This window comes from Haemorhous mexicanus, chromosome 2 (genome assembly GCF_027477595.1).
Source record: "Haemorhous mexicanus isolate bHaeMex1 chromosome 2, bHaeMex1.pri, whole genome shotgun sequence".
Classification (NCBI taxonomy): Eukaryota; Metazoa; Chordata; class Aves; order Passeriformes; family Fringillidae; genus Haemorhous; species Haemorhous mexicanus.
Window position 1 is genome coordinate 96772716 of NC_082342.1, and position 16796 is coordinate 96789511.

Below are 16796 nucleotides of genomic sequence, written 5' to 3' on the forward strand. Positions count from 1 at the left end.
TGCTGCAAGTTTAACAATGCTAAGATGTTAAATAACTCTTCCAAAGTGCTTTTCCAAAGAGGAACAATATTATTGCATTAAAATTTACAACTGCAGTATTTCCTATTTTTAATTTCTATTTTTCCATTTTTATACTTGTTTCCAAAATGTGTGTGACAAATTATCAAAACTAGTATATTAGTGAAAACAACAGTATAGATAGAATCATAACAGAATAACTGGGCTTGAATCTGCAGACCTTTTCATGCCACTTAGCTGCATCATTATAAGATCACTCACATAAGTACTTTTATAGAAATAAAAAAAAAAACCAAAAAAGAACATTGTGCTACATAGCTTTAATGTTTTAACTCAAGGTAGATCTAAATAAAGAGCAAGAACACTTTGCATTTACGATTATATTTTCATTAATGATGGGCATGAACTAAAAGCCATGGGTTTTACACCAATAACAATAGAAAGAGACACAATATCATTGCTCAGGCACTGTGTAAGAGAAAGGCTGTCAGCTGGTCAGTACATCTTGCCTCAATCAATGACATCTTGTTTTCCACAAGGCTGGACAACTTAGTCAGAGCTGATGATTTCAGATAGAGTAGGAATAGAAAATAGTAAGCAATCAATGTCAGCTCACGCCTTAAGGATAGCATTGTCATACCTTCCCATCATATATGTCTATATGGAGCTTGTTAATTTTCACTAAACCATGGAAAACATGTCACAGACAAGCACAGACTGTTACTGCAGCTGATCCAAAGTGAAGTGCATTAAAAAAGTTATTTTTACTGAATTCAAGACTTAATTGCAATGAAAAGCATTGAATGCTAGGATAATAAAAACCACAACCTCCGAAAACTGTCAGTAAATGTACTCTAAACAGTGAAAGAAAAGTCTTATAAAACAACAAAACATCATACATTAAAGAGCTAAGCATTAAATAAAAATGGCTTTATTTTTTGAACATCCAACAAAAATAATTTGGTATTGAAAACCTTATTTATATGGTGTTACGTGGCTTGCATTATAAGTAAAAAATTAGTTAAAAATAAGCAAATTTTAAGTCCCTCTACCTTTTTTCTTTCATTTAAATCAATGAAACACACACTTTCAGAGGAAAAAAAAAAAATCTGATTTGCACCATTTAAACATGCAGCTTTCAAACCCCAAAATAAGTATTACATATTTTACTTCTCTACAGCAGATCGCTTCTGTGATTTTGATTGGTAATTTAATGCCATCTTAGTTTCCATGCCAGTGTAGATAGCAACACCTGAAATTAGACAAATTGTTTTACTAAAGATTGCACAGTGCAGTAACTTCAAAAGAGTACAATTCATTAGATCATTATACTCCACCATTTCTTTAATCCTTTAGTCTGAAGAAAGAAACCACAGATTTGGATGATAACCCAAAATTAGAAATGGCTTAATTATCTTGGTACTTAGAAATTTTAAGCAGCATTTACATCCCATTCCAGTCACAGTTTCCAACTGCTAAAGTATTTCTATGTAACAATGTTAAACATTATTAAAAAGTTGTAAAACAAGTGATGCAATAGAAATCATATGCTCAGTAGCACCTATAAGCTTGTAAACTTGTTTGGTGTTTGCTTATTACTTCAGGATCCATTAAAATAGTCAACAGAAATATTTACCAAAGATTTTTTCTGTGTTCTTTAAAGTGGCTCCTCTAAGAAGCAGATTTTCAGATCCTAATGGCCTGCAAAAGGAAGTATTACAAAATTTAAACATTCAGAGAAAACCATCAGACCTTAGTGGAAGTCACATAAAACAGGAACCCTGTTTTACTAAAAACCTTTTATTTTAACAAATTACAAGGCATATTTAAAATTTTTAAGTGAAAATTAAAAATAGAAAAACATGTGCCTAAAATTAAGATGACAATTTCACAATTCAAGTCTTAAACCAATGCACCTAAACCCCACATATATATTGGCAGGTACCCAAATAAAGACTCACCATCCTAATTGTACAGTACTTATTTTTAAAAATAATAATTTTATTATTTTTTAGGCTTATATAAACTATAGTTTCCTGTATGTTAGAACTTTTTAAGGACAGTACATTCCTCCATTTTATTTTAAATGGCATACAAGATATTTTTGATACTTGCTGTAAACATTTTTCAAAATGCCAATAAATATAAGTAAAATAATTTATTGAAAAGGACAGGAATTAATTTAAGGACCTCAATGAAGTTTAAATAATATTTTGGAACATGATATGTACACTAATCATCATATGAGTTCAAAGTCAAGGACTACTTCACAGACAGACCGCATGCAGAATTGTCAGAGTCTATCTATACAGCAATAAAAAAAACAAACCAAGAAGTACATTCAGTGTTTTCTAATGTTATTCCAAGTGTAATTGTGATATGAAACTCCCCCCCAAAAATCAAGAAACTCCAAACAAACAGGGCCACAATGCTGATGTAAAACCTGAAACTACTTTGAAGAAACTAGGGGAACAATGCTACACGAATGACTCAGATCAGTTGACAACTTCCATAGCAGACTGTGACAGAAAATAACATATCTAAAGACACACCAAGGTTAGGAAGGCAATTCCTAACTCTCCACATGCTGGGATCTAGGATATCATCCCAGCAAGCAGCTTTTCTCTCCTATTGCTTTGCCTCTTTGTGACAAGAATCAGAACAAAATCATGTACAGCAAGTTGGATGTTGCCTCTCTTGAACACAAAGCACTATGGACATTTTACACAGAAGTAAAAACACACCTAGTAAAATTACAGAAAAAAAATATTTGACATGTTCAAAACCTTCAAAATTTAAGAAAAATGAAATACACAAGTGATACTATTTATATTGTTTAGTGCACTAACGATCTCACACTAATGGGGCAGTATTGTACAAGTGCTGTCAAAATCCTATCAACATAATTTACAAACTAAATACATTTCAGATAAAACTGAAGCTGAATAAAGACATTAAAATACTTAAGAAGAGCAATATGATTAGAAGATAAAATATCAATTATTTATGAAATAGCAGTCTGGAATTTTCTAAGAGAAAAATATTTTATCATTAAAACATAGCAGCACAGTGTTGGTGAACCAAAGGTAATTCTCATTAGTGATACTTATTGAACTGTGAAATATTTAAATATGTAGAAACTCTGGATTTCCCCACCTTGCAACTGGCTCATTCCTATCATGGTAAACATTAATTCGACCAACAAATCTGAAAGGGAAATATACAAATAGTTTAACAGTACTGCAAATAGATTATTTAAGAAATATTTTCTAGAAAATATGTATCACAGAGAACACTTTCCAACTGAACAGGCTCCAATTATCCAGAACATATACAAGAACATAAGAGACACAGAGAATGGTAACTTGACATAAATTTTACAAATAAATAGGTGTAAAAAACAGGGATAAATCTTCTAAGTAGACGCACAAAAAAGAAATAAAAAGTCTTATTCCCTAATCTACACGAGATGAGTCAGTGCAATTACTATATATTTACAACATCTAAACCCCACAGCTAAATTAAAACCAAAGCAAACCAAAGCACAGAGCCAGTAAGTAATTCTTCCTCTTAATATCTGTCAGTACATTTTATCTGTATGTGGTGGCTTTACCCTGGATAGCAGCTAAGCACCCATCAGCCTCTGGCTCCTTCCCTCCCCAGCAGGACACGGAACTGAACTGGAAGAGCAAAAGTAAGATCTTGGCAGTTTAATAAGGGAGGGCAAAAAAACAAGTGACACAAAGGCAACTACTCATCACCTCCCAAGAGCCTGCCAATGTCCAGCCAGTCTCCAAGCAACAGCTGCTTTGGAACGAAGACTGCCCCCTGCCCCTGGTTCTATTGCTGAGCACGACACTATATGGCACAGACCCTCTGGTCAACTGATGTCAGCCATCCTGGCTGTGTCCATCCCCAGCCTCTTGCCCACCCCCAGCCTATTTGCTGGAGGGGTAAAATTAGGAACGAAAAGTTTGACACTGTAAAAATTTGGCAACAATGGCTAAAACCACAGTGTGCAATTAACACTGTTTTAGTCTCAGAGCAGCAACACTACACTACACTGGCTGCTATGAAGGGAACTGACTTCATTCTAGCCATAATCAGTACAGTGTGTTTGCAATACCACTGTCCAAGTGGATAACCTAACGCAAAGAGGATTAAGCTGGACGTTAGGGTTCTCAGTGGTAGAGGAAACTGCGGGGAGCTGGTGGGCCTGTTACCCCGAAATGGACCCTCTGAGGCTCACAGGAGTCGTAACCTGTCTGCTTAGAGAACATACAACATGGCAGGGCCACATCTGAAGACAATAATGTACAGTTGGGTATGATGCATCATGATGCAAAATAAACACGTGCCTTTGGAAAAGAAGATTCACCACTGTTTTGTTGAGAGGTAAAATTTCAAGTTAGAATCAGCAGAGATACAAGCTGACTACCAATAAACATTTTCATTATTTTGTGTCAACAGCTATCCCAAAGAATTTCACCATCTATAACAACACGAGTTTCAACTTGCAGTCATTCACTTGGAGAGCCAAGTATTTAAAAAAAGGATCAAACAAGTGATGGACTTGACACTCTGAAGAACCTGTTCTCAAGCAGATTTCTAAATCAGCTTCTTAATCACCAAGATCACAGAAAAGAGATGCCTTCACACCTCAGAAATAATGTTTTTTCTATATCTTCCCACAGTATTTGCTGCCAAAAGAGTGCATTTTAGCTTGACATCATATTGTTTTCTGTGTATTATTTCAGCTATTTTTTCCTGTGGCAGAAAAAAACCAAGTGTTTTCTCAATAGTATAGGACTTTTTGTATTACTATTAAGAAAGAAACTTCAAAAGAGGCTTCTCAAGATTTCTCATTAGGTTTAGTGGAATTGTGTACAGTTCTTTTTGTAAAATACTGAGTATTGTATGACTTTATGCAACTGTAGACGTTTTTCTTCATGTTCTGCATTAAAGTGTTTTCCTAATCATGATGGCTTCATGCTGTCATTACCCAGTATTTCATAGCCTATGGTATGAGGCTCATGGTTAACAACAGCAAATGAAAATCTATATTTCAAATAGTCATGACAATTTAATTTTTTTGTGGCTGACATTCTTTCAGATCTGATTAGATTGACAGTGGCTTTACTTTGTAATGTGACTGATGAAGTTCTGTACCAGGACTAGAAGTGCTTGTCATTTACTTACTGTGCCTTTGTGCACAGACTGTTACTATTATCTTCAATCTGCAATATCTTTGCAAGAGTCTTTTTAAGCCACTTCAGCATTTTGTGAGTGTTATTTCAGTTAAAATTAGATAATATAATTTGTATATCCATTTAACTGGGTACACATAAATAGCAATACTTCATAATATACTGAAAGCAAAGGAATGAGTGCCGCAGGCAACTTCTCCATATTGTGGAACACCCTCTTCCTCTGGAGAACCTCAAAATTATGTGTGACATACAGAAAGGGTATGGGTGCCAATATCAAGAAGTATACTAAGTATTAGTAAATCTTAACTTCTTCCTTATTTTTGTATTTAAAAAAAAAAGAAACTGAAGTTCTAAAATTTCCACTACATTCCTCAGCGGACTGCTTTGTGCCATCCCCTTTGGAAATCACTACCCCAGAGCACACCTAGGGAGCTACCTCCACAAAAGGAGCATGAATGGAAGACCTACCTGACTTCAAGCTCACTCTGGGGCTCACTCTAACCAGAGAGATGCAGCCAGTATCCTTTCATTATGATTTTTTTATGATTTATTGCTCAGGTACCTTAAATGAAACAGGTAAGAATTATTGTCTTACTTATAAAGGTCAGGCTGAGGTTGTTCACATTCAATGGTAGCATGTAGTGCATCGATTTCCTGTTCATTGTGAAATGCCTTTGTGTCTTGAACAGCATAGTAAGTCTGGAATCAATAAAAACATGGAAATAAAATAAAAAAGAACAGATACACAAGACATTAATCTGTACGTACACTGCAGCTCAGCATGAAATTTACTAACGTAAGTAAGAGCTCATAATTCAAATATGAACCATCTCTAAATGCTCCTATTTGGGCATCTTACATCGTCTTTTCCAACCTTGTTTTTTTATGATTATACAGTAATAGGAAAGTACCTTGCAGTGTATTCATAAATTAGGTCACTATGAAAGCATATAAGTACAAAACATTAGTGTACTACCACTGTAATCTACATGCCTATACTGGACACAAACAAAATCACAAATTAATGTCTTAAAACTTTTCATAAAATAATATTACTTTAAGAGAAATGAAGTCAGATGGTAGAAACATAAATTACACAAATTAGTGTACCTGCTTACATATATAAGCATGCAGTCAAATTGTGGTCTGTGTCAAAAATTGAAAGCAAACTTTGCCTTAGAAAGAAAATGTAGAATATTTAATTACTTTCTGACTGGATTCACCATCCAAACTAGTTGTTGTAACAAAACATGTTCCATCTCCTCTACTACTCGACAGGAATATTAAATCACATGGGAATGTTTCATTTTCTTTTACCATTACAATATCTCCAACCTAAGGAAAAAAAACACAAGAAAATAAAATGCATGTATGTAGCAGCCCCAGTTTCGGATTTCCTAGATTAACATAAATATTTTGAAAAGTCAGCAATTTTTATTTACACCACCATTTTACCACAAGAGTAAAGAACTACAGAGATATCTCTGGAAAGCTGAAATATACCTTGTAGAATGACTGAGATCTACTGTTTCTGGCTTTCCTCTCAGGACAACCACCCAGCGAGTACTGTCTTATTAAGTTTTGCAACATTATTTGAGAGATGGAAGATATTATCCTTGTTTTAAGACTAAATACAACAAAACTGTTTCAAAAACAGCAGGAGATATGAGCTGCTCTTAGACACAGCTGAAAAAGTGTCAGGAAAAGCCAGCAATTTAATCTGCTGATGAAAACAGGATACATTTTTAGCAGAGTTTTTGACTAGAAGTCCATCCTATTTTTATCTATGTTTAAAGGTGAACAAAATAATTTTTATTCACGGAAACATAGGCATTATTTTACAGCATGTTAGAATGTTGCACCAGAACAGCTAACCAATTACAAATTCAAATTATTCATGTAAATCATTCAAGAAAAATAAATTTTTCTACATTTCTGGAGATTAAACAAGTGGCAAAGACATATTCCATGTTCTACGAATATCAGGGTTTTAATAAAAATCCCATCAAAATACATAATGTTTGCAATTTTTCATGTAGGTCAGCATCTGTTCAATATACTTTTATGTCATAATTTATTATAATAAGACCCAGCTTAATCATTGCTTGTTATATCCTTATAAAGCTAAATTCCACTATCCTTGCAGTTCACAGGAGTCACTTAATTCCAGTTAAGCAAAACAGTCTGATAAAAATCAGCAATAGTAACATCTAAAACTAAAATTTTAGAATCGTTATAAAAAGTTAGATTTATCTAATTGTAGATATGAAAAAAGCTTTTTTTTTTTCTTAACCAATAGCCATGAAAAATTGCAGATTGTACACATGGCACAGGAGAACACAAACTCTATGCATGCCTGCAACAATCAGGTGTGAAATTCTCATTTTCCTCAATCCAAACCAAATAAAAGTACCAATACATAACATCTTAATACAATTTAAAAGCTGTTCCAGTATTTGCCAGTATGTCAGCTAAGGATGTAAAGGGACAGGGACAGGTTCTTTCTGGTGGAAAGTGACAGGACCTGAAGCAGTGGGCACAACCTGGAAGGTGGGAGGGTCCACCTCGTTTTCATCACGCTGGTGACTGAGCACTGGAACAGCTGCCCAAGGGCGGCAGTGGAGTCCCCATCCTTGGAGAGACTAGAAACCTGTCTAGAGAGGATCCTGAGCAAACAGCTCTTGGTGGCCCTGCTGGCCCTGCAGGAGCTGGGGGCTGGACCAGAAAACCTCCAGTAAAAAAAAGTAGAGGCATTGTCAATGCCAACCTCAACCATTCTCTGATTGTGTGAAAAAGAACTCCATTTTTTAGCAATCCTTATTTTCCTTCTTTATTGAAGTGTCCTCAGACTTTAGGTGCAGAGGGGCCTACTTTTTACAACCTAGTCTGCTTTCTCATGCAATATAGATCTGAGAATTTCACCCATTTACAAATAGACAGAGATATCCCTTTCTATCCCAGTGTTTTCAAGGTCTGTCTCTCCTATCATTTAGTCACTGAATATACACACTCTGAAAGGTAATAAACAGGGGAGAAATTAAGAAAATATGGGTGACATATTAACCACTAAAACTCAAAATCTAGTTGCATGGTACTTGACTATTTTTGTTTGGAATATTTAACTGGTTAGTTAACACACCTGAAACTCTCAAGCATGTGATGTCCTAATTTTTTTTTATTACTACGAAGCCCCAGGCAGAAGCTATCACACTGAAATGGAAGGTCACAGCAGAAAGGCTTGTGAACACTGTTGAAACACTTATGCCCAAAAACAGCAGAGCAGAAAAAGACATCCAAACAAACATATGAAAAAAAAGAAAATTCCAAACAAAAATCTATCAAATTTTCTGAATTCTAAAGAAAATAATGTTCAGAGGTTAATCTGCTCACAAAAAAAAAAAAAAAAAAAAAAAAAAAAAAAACAAGCAACAAAAATTAATTTCTGAAAATATGCCAAAAGGGGAATGTAGCAGCCTTCACAAGGTCAATGGAGAGACTGTGATTTGATGGGTTTTGAGAAAATATTTAGAATGTGTTTTGTCTGTACATTTGCATACATCTCTATACATAGCACTGACTGTCACAATCTGACTTAAATAAATCATTAATGTGCATAATTGTAATTATACCCCATCCCAAAGAGGGCTTAAGACGAGGTTGAGTAAGGCTCTGAACAACCTGGTCTAGGGCAAGGTGTCCCTGCCCATGGCACAGGGATTGGAACTAGGTGATCTTTATGGTCCCTACCATCCCAAGGCATCCCATGATTCTGTGATAATCACAGTGGACAGAAAATAGAGAAAAGATAAATCATGACAGAAATTTTAAGTTAAAAATGGAAAACGAAAGAAACATTTACGGAAGGAGTTATTTAATTCCAGCTAAGCAAAATAGCCTGATAAAAAACCAGCAATAGTAATATCTAAAAATAAAATTTTAGAATAATGTTAATAAATGAGATTTATCTAATCTCATTAGGAGTTTAGTTTTACAAAAATATTTTATTCAGAGACATAAAACTAAAAATTAGTATACAGCAGAACTAATCATTAAATGCAATAAATGCTGCATCATCATAGTACATTTCTGTATAACTTGTTTGAGGTGTGAAGTGTACAAGAAGGGTAAAGTAAAATCTGACTCACAAAACTTGTTAAGTAATAGTTACTTACTCTTAGCTTTCGGCTTTGCTTTCTAACCAGTTTTCCATGCTGAATGAAATGAACAGGGCAATGATTTATTGCATTGTCAGCTTTATGTCTCAGCCAATCTTCATAACCCTAGAAAAGAGTGAAATGGAATGATGCAGTGATGCACAGTTGGCTATAAAGACACAGAATAGCTCTAGCTTGTAAGAAAAATTTTAAGAATTATCCTTGATCACTGTAAGAGAAAAAATATTCTCACTAGAACAAATGAAATTGCAATCCATGTCAGTACTAAAGCTGTGCTGGATATCTACGAAAAACAGCAGTCATGGTTACAATTAGTTGAACAAAACCGTGTGTTTCAATAAAGACATATGGATGAATAAGGGTTTCAAAAGTGTAGAACAGTTTCTGGTATTTAAGTGATTATCTCTTGCTCATGCTCTCTTGACTCAAGTAAGTGCACAGTACTCATAAAAGCAGTTGTCACGAAGGGGTAGTGTAGGCAATAGATGTTGGAAGAATGGGACTTTATCCTGTAAGATGATAGACATGACATGACAAAAGGTAGTCGTATTTGATGACTGTCATATTTAATCCAAACCTTTTAACACTATATACAATATATAGTTGTGAACAAATTTGTTTTGAGAAACTTTGCGGAGTACCCTATTTGTAGTGCTCAATTACTCTATGAATCTGAGTTTTATACAAGCAGACAAACTAAAGGATAGGGAATCTACAACTTTATATAAAAAAGGTCCTGCCATATGACAAAGACTGGGATTGACAAAGTCATCAGTGGTTAAGAGATGGAAAATACCACTTGTAGTCCATAGCATTTTTAGATCTAACTCTCTTGAGCACATCTGAAAATTCAATGCAGAACAAAAGTATCACTATCTTGGATGCTCTCAAAAATAATCTCAGAATGTATAGAGACTTTATAATTTTAGTGTAATATACTTCCACGGGTTGGTACAGCTCCTTAAGAAGGTCCCAAAATGTACACAAGTTCTTGGGAAGAAAACTCAAGGAAATGCACAGAACTGCAGTATCAGCCTGTCATAACGCAGGCTTTGGTAGGTCACTACTAACAGTAACACTTAAAAGTGTAACATTCAAAATCTTAAGAGTGGGAAAGTCACACTAAAATACTAGCTCTTGCATGTATCACAACTTTTGCTCAACAAGAAATGTTGAATTTAGCTGTAGAATATACTCAATTATGCATAGTTACCGCTGTAAAGAAAGAGAAACACAGCTCTCCATAGCTTCTTTGAAGACTCATGAAGTCTGCATTTAGCAAAAAGACTGTGAAGTTATCTATTAAGAGACAACTGAAATTATCCTCTGTTTTGGGACCATCTGGGGTGGAGTTAACTTTCTTCACAACAGTCCTGCGCTGCTGTGCCTTGTACTTGGGGCCAATCCAGTCTTGGTTACACGCCAGTGTTCTGGCTACTACTGAAGAGTGTCAGCATCAAGGCTTTCTCTTCAACCTTCGCCCACAGCAGAGGAGCAGGCTGTGATTGGTAAGAGGCTGGGAGGGGGCACTACTTGGACAGCAAACCCAAACCAACCCAACTCTCTCTTCGGTTTTACTTTTGCTCCCTACATTACTCACCTGTTTGATAGCTGTGACGGTGATGACAAACAGAAGTGGAAGTCCACTTGTAACTGGACTAGTAGGTGTATCAATAATTAACTGCAACAAAAAGAACAAGTATTTTCTGGTTATATTTTTGTGAATGTAAGCAGTCAATCTTTCAAATAAGATCATTCAAGCAATTTCATCAATATGTTACAGGACATCAAGGAATTTTAATGGAAAAAACCAGTACTTCAATAAAACTTAAAGAACATGCACTATACTGGTAAAAATTTGAAAACTGGATTCTATAAGAAGATACAATACTGTAGTTAGATCACATTAATAGCAGATGTTAATGCCTCAAAAAAATATTTGCTAGCAAGACTTTAGGGAAGTGTTAGACTGGAAAGCTGCAGCTTTGGAAGCAAAATTATGGAGCACCATTAGAAATTAGCATGGCACTGGCTTTACATGTTATACAATAGAGCTGTTCTTACGCACACAAAGAGTAAATTCTGAAATACTGAGCTGGGGCTTCTGCAAATATAAACAAAGATGCAGAATTCACAGAGGGAGTGCAAATGACAAAATCTAAGCTGTGCTGCGAATCTGCACTACTTTTTTTTCTACAGAATCTGGTCTGCAAAGTAATACAGCTCTTCACTTAGTAAGATTTTTATTATTTAACACAATACTGTGACAGGTTCAGTATTAAGACACCTATAAAGCAGCACACTAGATGCTCATGGAATTAATTTCAAAACCAAGTATTTATGTACCACCCTAAGCAAGTATCATATCAATACCTATTATTTCAGTTCTGACAGGCTTTGATCACAGTACAGTAGGAAAACTGGGATCAAGACATTATTTTGTTATAAAATATAGTATTTTTGCAGAACAAAGAAAACTTTGCCATCAACAGAATTTATAGTAACAGTTTTACTGATCTGGATGTTTATTACAAAATAAAAATTACAACATTCTTTTTAATTTTTTCAAGACATAGGTCTTGCCATCCAGCTAGCGTGGCTGTCAAATTTTCTTCAGATTAATTTCACATTGACAACCTGGAAATTAAATAAAACCCCTTTCGTCATATCATCAGTGTATAAAAGGTTTTATAGGTGCAACCATTCACCTCCATGGTCATCAAAATCAGGTAATTTTAAAACTTTTTTCAACTTCTTCCTATTTTAGAAAGAGCACAGAACTTACTGGGAAATGGGGAGCACTTACCTGAACAAGGAAAATGATGAGAAAATAGAAGTTAGCTATTCTTCTGAATTGCTCAAACAAATTTTTTGGTATAAAGTTCCAAAACGTGTACTGAAAACAAATGCACAGATTATGAGCGTTTGTGAAGAAAATATCATTCACATTCAATTTTATAATTCACATTTCAAGATTAAACTAAACAAGAAGCAGGAGAATTTTTGTTACTTAGTTTAATAATTTACTGAATTGGAATCTTAATTGACAATCATGTATCCTTAGAATAATATTGTTTTCCTGAACTGTGATAATCTTTGTACTAGGGACTGTAATAATTTTTTAACTAGCAACAATACTTGTTCAGAGTTAGCTAGTTATGGAATGGTTTATTTAAAGCTGTTAATGGATTTTAAAAGCACCTTCGTAATTTCAAAGAGCACTTTTAATTCACTTTTATGTTGTGTTCATGATTCCAGATAGGTGGCACTCAGAGTTTACTACACAGTAATAGCAAGACAACCAAATAAAAGCTGTCGGCTCTTTTGTCCTTGGCAGGGACACAAAACACAAAAATACTCTTCGAGATACTTACTCTTATTCACCACTGAAGAAAATACTCTTCTTCAGTGGTGAATAAGAGTAAGTGGCTTCATATTTCCATACTGATCTTACAAATTACCATGTTGTAAAATGACATAAGAAACAGTATATAAAGCTGCAAACAGAAAATGTAAAAAGTTCAAATTTAAAAAGTCGTGTAAAAGTGATAAAGGACCTTAACATCATCTAGTCCCCATCCCCTGCCCTGCAGCAGGTTCAACTACAGTGTTTTTACACAGCTCACTTTGTAGCTCCAGCAAAACGTTGCAAGGATTGCTTATAGGAACACATGTAAAAAAATGTCAGCTAAAATTGTGTGAAAAGGTTTGAAAAATGGCTTGAGAAAACTAGCACTGCATCATCTTATTATCCAAATTATCCTCTGACACATAATAAAATGACAACTCCAATAAAACTTTCATTTCAAACGAGATGGGGTAAGAAGCTTATCCTAATTTATTTGCTCTCTTACAAATGTGTCTTGTCTCCTCTTGGCAGATTGCACTAATACTTGCTGATAACCAAATTATTCCATGAGCTAGACATCTTCTGAATTTGGCCCTGAAGGCAAAGACAGAGCTCCAGAAGGAAAGTACTCTTATTACATCTAGAGACAAAAAGTATCCAGGAGAAATACGCTTTAAATGTATATGAAAACCTATTATATAGAGCAATCTTTGTACTTCTTGGGTGTTAAAGCCTGAACGTGTCCAAGACACAGGAACGAAATGTTCTTCTGTCATGTGCCAAAAATCAGTATCTATCTCAAATATGCCCTATGTTACTACTTAGTCCTGCATAATAGCTAGTTCAGTATTAAATCACCTGTGAGCAAGCCAAAACTCAGGCATGCAGACATGCAACAGCTAGAAAATCAAGTGTTCTAGTCTTGCAATCAGAACACTTTTCATCAGACAGGAATGCAGTCTGCACTACTCATTATCCAGCTACATGGAATTCTCAGAGAGAATGAGTTAGACTTGATTATTTTTCCTTGCACAACAATGCTGAACATTCAAAACTACTATTATGAGAGAGGACCATATGGACTGTATTCAATGACAATAATTTCATATTTTCATCATTATGAGGAAAGTTAGCTCTGTTTTTTAATTTTATCAATTTCTTTTTTTAAGACTCTCTGCCTGCTGGGAAAGAAAAGTGAAAAACATTTGTTTCCATTTTCCTGTTTAGCTCTTTTGATAGAAATACTATTTTTTCCATGGTAAAGGGTCTTCTGACCATTAAAAGTTCAATGATTTACACAAGTCCCCCAAATCACCATTCATGAAATAAAAATGTAAGCCCTTATGTAATAACTTCCACTTAAAATCTCCTAGAGGGTTTTTTGACAAAATGTCTGGTAATAGCATTTTACTGTTGGACTAGATATTTAAAATATCTGATTGAGGAATTAAGTAAATAAATTGAATCAACGATCCATAAAAAGGTTGTTCACCTTTATCTTTAGTATCCAATTGTCCTCATATTCCAACATTAGTTCACTCCTTTCCCTGCCAAGCTGTGGTCTACCACAGCTCCACCTCTGATCAGCAACTCTCTTAGGTGAATAAAAGTGAATACCATGGGAACAAATCCTTTTAATGGTTGAGAAGTGTTTCCTAAAATGGATGCTTCTTTAACACAGACTACTTCTTAAAACTTTATTTTCAATATGACAAATTTTTAGCACTTTACGACTCTGGGTTTCAGGCATACTAAGTATGTCTTTATTCTGCCCATTCATCTTCAACAGAGAAGTAATGATTTTTGCAGTTTAAGCAAGAAAGAACACTAAGGTGTCTAGACAGACCTTCCCCTACCCAAGCCATCAGTAGCTCAGAGCAGTATCTACAGATGGGCAAGTAATGTTTAATCAACATAATCACTCCTCAGAGAAGCAACCGAGGGGCTGCCACTCAGAACAAGATTTATCTCATGCCTGCTGCATTCAAGGCAGTTTCTCTATCCTAGCTAGGCAGGAACAAAACAAAAATTTTTAAAGGAAAGTCATTAAAATCAACCACATTAAATCCATTGGATTACTGTGCTCAGAGTAAGTACTATCATCTCTCTCTTCTTCACATAATTTCTAGTCACGTTCTTTGTAAACTCTTAAAAAGTGGTTTGTGTATATTTAACTACTTTTTTTTTCACTATAATTCACTTGAAGGAAATAAGTTTATCCAAACAGTGACACACTATTTACACAAGCTTTCAAGTTGGAGATGGCTTAAATGATCTTTTCCAAAGGCTACCAGAGACCCACAGGCCAGAGCGCACAGGTGTTTTTTGCTGACAGGAGGTAACACATCAGACACAAAGTAGTAGTAGTAGTTATGCATCCAGCCAAAAGAAGAACACATGGTGCCAACAGATGCATCTGAAGCACTATGCAAAAGTCTGTAAGATAAATCTGGTGTCAAAACAAGTAGCTTTTCTTCCCATTTATAATTGCAGCAGCACATGCAGTGCTGGTCTATTTCTGCACTCGTGAGCATGTCCATAGCATTCCCACCCATGCCCCTTGTTCCATCTTGCTCTTTACTGATACCATCTTGTTTTCAGCACCTCCAAGGCCAGTCACACAAATTCCAAAATGTAAAATACAGTGTTCTTGACACTGTACTTTGACCTTTCCATTTGGTATCCACATGCCAGAATTTTGGCTCGTATTTCAAGCTTCTCTTTCCACCCTAAGAGGCAGATATTTTCTTAAGTAAAAGGAGACTTTCTTAAGTAATCACTTTACATCAAAAGCTGAAGCTGTAAGAAAAAGCACTTTGTACTGAGTTTTGTCAACACCTGTTTCTTACTGATTATTTGTTTTAAATAGTCACTACCTCTCTTCTAACACACCTTGATTTCACTCTTTTCACTCAACCTTTTTGACTGCTTCTTGTAAATGCTTAAAACTACTGCAATAAAAACTTCTATATTGGTTTAGCCCTAGTTCATAGACATCTTCCTATGATGATTCTCATCCTTTCTGCAAAACAAAATCCATCCTGAGAACAATAAAATCAGACTAGTATAGAGAAAAGCTGATCTTGCATTCATTTGTGTCCATGCTGACTTCAGTATTTTTAATGAACACATTTTTATATCAATTACAATAAACAATACATGCTTAAAGCTGCAGTTTAAAAACTAGATTGCAGGCATGTGTGCATACCATGGAATGGTTTTGGTGGAAAAGAACATTCAAGATCTTCTCAAGCACCCAGCCCCAACCTCCCTGCCAGAGGGCAGAGACTTGTTCCACTTGACCAGGTTGCTCCAAGCCCCATCCAAACCAACTTTGAATGCTTCCAGAGATGCAGCATCTACAACTTTCCTGGATAATCTGTTCCAGTGCTGCACCAGGCTCAAGGTAAATCTAACCCAACCATCTATTAAGCTTCAAGCCCTTCTCCCTTGTCCTTTCACTTAACACCCTTGTAAAAAGTCCCTCTTCAGCTTTTTAAATCAGTAATTATCTGAAATCATAAGAAGTGGGTTGAGTATGCCTTGTCTAACTCAAGTGACTTGCTTATAAACATATAGGAAGTTTATAGCAGAACTCACCTATGTTCTTTAATGTATTAAATTAATATGAAGACTTTGACTCAAAGCAAAAAAAAAAAATCAGACTTCTGTGCTTATATGCTATTCAACAGAACTGGAATATTTTGAAAAGTGTTGTGCCATATTTATGACAATTTGGAATGAATGCAGAAAGACACAACAATATATTAACAAAAGTATTAACATAAGCACCATCTGCACAGTGTTTATCACTCCACTGAGGGAGGGACTCTGGTTTCTCCACACAGGTCATTCACAACACAAGGATCAGCGAAAGCTCTGCTACATGTAGGGCTTTTACAAGTGAATAACAACCACCAGTACATTCAGAGAAAGTGCAAAAATGAAACAGATTTGGGGAAGTTACATCAAATGGCACACTTGATGAACCAAGATACATATTTTGGCATAGGGTTCCGTATAACCAGTTGCTGATAAAACAGA

The 16796-nt window shown here is 35.2% G+C and overlaps 1 protein-coding gene across 4 annotated transcripts in view; it reads right to left on the reverse strand.

Annotated features, from left to right (window-relative positions):
* The window catches only part of ATP11A (ATPase phospholipid transporting 11A), a 118101-nt gene that overhangs the window by 37749 nt on the left and 63556 nt on the right, over nucleotides 1-16796 (reverse strand). For all 4 annotated transcript variants that reach the window (XM_059839669.1, XM_059839672.1, XM_059839671.1 and 1 more), the window contains exons 3-10: nucleotides 12210-12299; nucleotides 11004-11084; nucleotides 9401-9508; nucleotides 6435-6563; nucleotides 5824-5927; nucleotides 3175-3225; nucleotides 1655-1719; nucleotides 1189-1270 (exon numbers count right to left, since the gene is read on the reverse strand). In XM_059839669.1, coding sequence (XP_059695652.1) covers nucleotides 1189-1270; nucleotides 1655-1719; nucleotides 3175-3225; nucleotides 5824-5927; nucleotides 6435-6563; nucleotides 9401-9508; nucleotides 11004-11084; nucleotides 12210-12299 — 710 coding nt within the window. The remainder of the gene's footprint in view (nucleotides 1-1188; nucleotides 1271-1654; nucleotides 1720-3174; nucleotides 3226-5823; nucleotides 5928-6434; nucleotides 6564-9400; nucleotides 9509-11003; nucleotides 11085-12209; nucleotides 12300-16796) is intronic.